Source organism: Pinus tabuliformis, chromosome Q (assembly GCF_031772625.1).
Source record: "Pinus tabuliformis cultivar Carrire ecotype Pingquan chromosome Q, CPIR1, whole genome shotgun sequence".
In the NCBI taxonomy this organism is placed as follows: domain Eukaryota; kingdom Viridiplantae; phylum Streptophyta; class Pinopsida; order Pinales; family Pinaceae; genus Pinus; species Pinus tabuliformis.
Genome location: NC_142296.1, coordinates 1,116,557,336 through 1,116,562,698, shown reverse-complemented (window position 1 = coordinate 1,116,562,698; position 5,363 = coordinate 1,116,557,336). Strand labels below are relative to the sequence as shown.

At 36.4% G+C, this 5,363-nt stretch overlaps 1 protein-coding gene across 1 annotated transcript; it reads right to left on the bottom strand.

Moving 5' to 3' along the window:
* Positions 1-1,709: 1,709 nt before the first annotated feature.
* LOC149223431 (gamma-glutamyl peptidase 3-like) lies at positions 1,710-3,062 on the bottom strand. Its single transcript, XM_089383294.1, has 4 exons — positions 2,701-3,062; positions 2,444-2,599; positions 2,148-2,315; positions 1,710-2,012 (listed from the first exon to the last, which is right to left on the bottom strand). Exons 1-4 carry the CDS (start codon positions 3,004-3,006, stop codon positions 1,899-1,901), a joined length of 744 nt encoding a protein of 247 aa, XP_089239420.1. The 5' UTR covers positions 3,007-3,062; the 3' UTR covers positions 1,710-1,898.
* Positions 3,063-5,363: the final 2,301 nt, after the last annotated feature.

The window sequence follows — 5,363 nt, the reverse complement described above, 5'->3', positions numbered from 1 at the left end:
ATAATATAAATATAAACTTTATTTATGTTTGTTTTTAATACAAACTTTATTTATGTTTGTTTTTAATATAAACTTGAGAACTTTAGATTAATTAATTATTGATACAATACTTAATCTTTATTCTATTTTATTAATATCATTTTTTTTATTTTTTATTTTTTAATTCTGGAGCATATAATATATGTATTTAGAAATGGGTCGTTACAATGATTGGGCTATCCGAGGAGGACACAGGTTGCATGTCCTTTCCAAAAAACACCAACTTTGGTATTTTCACAGCAAAGTTAGGATATACAACACATATGGAAGAGGAACTCACTCACAATCCAATTTGGTGGTGGTGCTTTGTCGGGAAACACCATAGCACATTGAAGTGCGATATTGCATTATGGCTAAGTCTGCACACATATTTATTAACATGGTATAAAGGATTGAGACGGGGATGGCAAAGCTCGATTCAATGCTTGTTGTGTTGCAAAACTGTAGAAACAATTTTTATTTATTTGCTGAATGTCCCTACTTGAATAGAAGGTTTAGTCTCTTGCCAAAGCCTCTTTTAATCTTATGCATACTAGTTAGGATAAAACAATATTGGAGGACAATATTCTGGAGTGGGTATCAAACCCATCAGTGCATGAAATGCTTGTCTTCCTTGCTTCTTTTTCCACCCCAATTGGAAATCTTGCGTTATTCTAAGAAAAATACATTCCTAAAGAGATTTTGATGGGTTCCATCGATTCAACATGAAAAGCTTTCAAATGTGAGACAAAGCAGAAGAAAACAAGAGTCTTTAATTATGCCTATTCTAGAGGTCAAGATCCCCTAGGGATTTTTCAACGGAGCAAGCTAGGGACAACATTCCATCTGTGGTGTCAATGCAATTTTATTTTTCAGTGAACTCCATTACATGCACATCTAATATTCTTCAGGAAGGGGATCTAACTCCAAGATTGAATTTTCATCCATATGGGCGTTGGTTTACACAACAAACTACCACAACTTAAAGAAATTTCAAATCTTAGGTGTCTCAAAGATGGTGGTTGATTGGATTGGTGAAAAAATAGGCATCTTCATGCCCAACGTGTACCATCTCCGAGTTGTCAAAAGGGAGATCCAAAAGTTAGAATGATACACATGCAAACACATCTAAAGGGAACAAAATAGTCTGGCATATAAACTTACAAAATATGCTATCCAAGGTCCAGTGGGTAGACCAGACTTGAGATACATGAGTTTAAGGAAGACCAACGCCTCGAGGCCATCATGATTAACTTGTAGTCTTTTGCATGGGATAAAAGAAAATGAGAGCGTTCATGTGAGAAGATAAATCTAGATAACCATTTTGGTAATCCCTCTTTATTTTTTAATTTTTTTTTGTCAATATACTAAATTGTTACAACTCAAGGCAAACCTATAGATCGTGAGGATGTATATTTCCTTTTGAAATAAATGATTTTTTCCAAGAAAAGAAAAGTGTTTTGATACTTATTATGAATTGATACTTATTGACATTTATTAACCATTTAATTTACATGATTATACTAGTTTATATGATATGTATCAATTCCCTATTCAACATAAAAGAAAAATGCAGTTCCTTAAACATTTCTCGACCCAATAACACATTAAAAAGAAAAAAAACATGCTTAAATTTATTAATACAATGATTAATTCCATTTAAATTAAATAATACCATTAATTAGTGCCAACAATGTTTGTTGAAGTTCCCACCAAGTACTTAATGTATGGCAATAACCTTGTCAAGTACAACATAATTTATGGTTTGAATCCTTGGTAATTTGGGTTGCTTGTGGGCTTCGAATTGAGGATTCAAATTCCCAGGTTTCACTAAATTAAACACTCCCACAGGTGGGGCAAGTCCCAACTCTTACATGTTGCTAAACATTGCACTTCATTCCTGTAGAGTCATACTTCAAGAATGATTTGCATATGTTTTGCCAGATGTCTCTGTCAGGTTGCTTCTTTTGTAAGGCATCATCCTTCATCTTCTCCTGAAAATTCACAAAAAGGCATACCTGTTCATAAATTGACAGCTAATTTAGCTTCCATGATTCATTTTCAAAGGCGTACCTGTTCATGAGAAATTAAACAAAAACTGAAAGATGAAGGACTTGCTCTAAACTTACTTCCGTAAGATTCTTATCCAAAATGCTATCAACGAGATGAAACAAGATGTCAGTGGTATACTCTGGATGGCCTTGGATGCCCATTATGTTGTCACCCAAACAAAACATTTCAATGTTTGTTTTCACTGAGGAACCCACTACCTCTGCGCCTACCGGAACTTTATACACCTGTTCAACAATTTTGTTTCGGTCAGAGTGTGACAGCAACTAAATCAACTATAAACTTTGGAATTTAGAAGGCAAAAGATCACAAATTATTGCAAATGCAAAAAGAAATCTGTGTGAAGGAAGAATACCTTGTCTTGATGGCACTCAATTATAGTAATCACAGAAGGGATCTTTAAACCAGGATACTTTGCTGACAGTTTATCAGAGACTCTAATTTTCCTCACTCCAATATCCCATCCAGCTAAATTTCTTCCAATTTTTCCTCCCAAAGCTCGACACAGAACCTGCTTGACAGAGAACAAGAAACCTGTAAGTAATTAAATACGGCGTTGAAGGCATTATATATAAAGAAATCAAGAAAGGGCGAAGGGGATAAGAATACTACCTGGTGGCCGAAGCAGATACCGAGGAGTTTAATGCCCATTGTATACAGTGTCTGCAACAAATTGCAGAGTTTCAAGATCCATGCATCGTTTCCGTGGGCATCATAACGACTCCCGGTGACCACAAAGCCATGATAGTTGCGCAGATCTTCTGTTGCAGGAAATTGGTCATCAACAACCCTAAATAAATCCCAAATTTCCTCTGGTTCGCTCAACATGTTGGCAAAGAGAGTGAAATATCCACCATATTTATTCTTCAAATAGCCCTCATCAGGCGCACACAACAGAACGCCGAATCTCTTGGCCATTCTCAGCTCCGAATGTACTCGATTTCTTCCGGGCAACGGAGGAGTAAGCGCGGAGATGAGCATTGAGAAGCGATGGATGATGGGGCGGGCAGGGCAAGATATAGGCGTCTACCTCTCTATGTGGACACCACCAAGCAATCCGTGTCATTGACTATGGCGTCAGAAGCAGACAGAACTTTTGAAGAATGTGTTGTTGTTATGAGCTCCGGGGCCCACCCATGTAACTATAACTTTAACGCGAACCTGGGATTGGGACGTTACCTCCAAAGTTTAAGGTAGCTATTTGTACGGGTTAATTATTATTATTATCTAATTTTAAAGTTAAAGTTAAGTGAAACATTAAATTAGTGTATGAGATTCTTGTTTATAGAATAAGGAATCTATCTTTTTTGTGATTTGATTACGAAATCTATGAAATTTTACATACTCTACTTTTTTAGTTTTGATACTGTGCCTTTTTAAAAAAAAAACACATACTCTTAATCATTAAATCATTTTAAATAAAAAATACTTACAAATTTTTTAAAATGATTTAATTTAAATTCTTCACATCATAGTAATGTGGTAGTAAATTAGTAAATTTGAAAATCTATTGGAGAAATAGATAAACTATTCTTTGATGGTTAAAATCCAATATAAAACTCAATATTCCCATTTATCACTTTAATCAATATCCCCAGCGTTAATATATTAAAATAATGCTATAAACTTTCAAATGTTGCTTAGACTTTGGTTTCTCCCATTGAGAGAGGGGACGTACAGATTTTTGAGTAAAAATCGTCTACTTTTCAAACTACTTAGAATGTGAAAAATTCATTTTTGTTTTTTTAGTAATTTCCCGCTGATCTTTCATCTCGACAATGAGATCGCACATTGTTTTTAATTCAAACGTGGAAAAGATGATTGTATGTATATATAGTTGCAATATACACACCTCACAAGTCACGAATTTTGGCTGTTATATCAAATGCAGTACAGGAGGTTGGGCCAGTCCTATTTCCACCTCCATAGCAAAGTTAATGCTATGGAGGTACCCCTCTGACAGCCGTAGACAGCATCATAAACCGCATCCCTCTCCGGCATGGCATGCATCCCCCTCCGGCTGCCCATCGACGCCCCCATCGACCCTGCCCGCAACCACGCACCTTGCTACACACCTCCCAACGCAAATCATGAACACGCGCCATTACTATTTTGAATTTGAATTGATCTCCCGCCTCATCATTGATTTGAATTTGAATTGATCTGCCGCGCTACTTTGATTTGGAATTTTGTGGCGACGACCCACTCAACTAGGAACTGTAAAGAGTCACGCTCGTCAAATTAACAAGCCTTCCTAATTGTGCAGGGAGCGCTGCGGTGAGGTTTTTCTCCCACAAACACAAGATTTCCAGGTGGACCAAATTTACGATGGAGAGCTCGTCAGTATTGTGCGAGATTTGTCCACAGATAATGTTCTGGGTTTGCATGAATCTGTCAAGTTGAAGTCTAGACGCAACTTTTCGTCTTTTGTGGGTATTGTTTTTCTCTTGAATGTGTTTACAAGTGGAAAGCTTATACAACGAAGCCAACGGTTTGATCAAAAAAGCAAAGGGTGCCCAGGGAAATATTCTTTTATTAAAGATAATGTAGAAGTTCACACAAATGAAAAGTTTATTAATGTGATAACAACTCTAAGTGTCCCAGGAAATTTTGATTATATATGCACTTCGTTCATTACCATCTACCAATTATTTTTCAGGGCCTCTGTCACTCCGGAGTTTCATTTCTTTCATCTTCCTACATTTCGGTATTGCAATGAGCACTGTTGTGCAAAAACAATTTAGCAACTGAAATGGAAAGAAAGTATCATTTTGTAATTATGGAAACTATGGTTAATGAATACATCGTATAGATCATAGAGGTAATTTTCCCCACGCTCGCTCGTTATGCAGAGGACAATTACCACTATGCATGTATTCACTAACTATTGTAGCCATGATACAGAGAAAGACCTTAGCCAACCATCTCTAACTGTATGGCAACTGTTGAAAACTGGAGAAACGCTCTTTGTAGAATATAACTTCATGTTGGATATATAAGTCTGACTGTTTATTTATTTGTTTCTCACTATCTTTATTTATTTTCTTGTGAATCACCAGAGACGAGGGAGAGCTGCAACGATAAGATGGTAAAACTTGTGGTGAAACAGATGAAACAACCAGGCCTGGACGTGACCAAATACGGTCTTAGCGCAGCAACAACATAGTGCGAAACTTTAGATCTTGGGATCTTGGGGTTCAGTGGCGTAGGAAAGATAATGCTGGAAAAATAAATTTCAATAGAAAGCACTCATATCATCATTGATCATGCTTTCT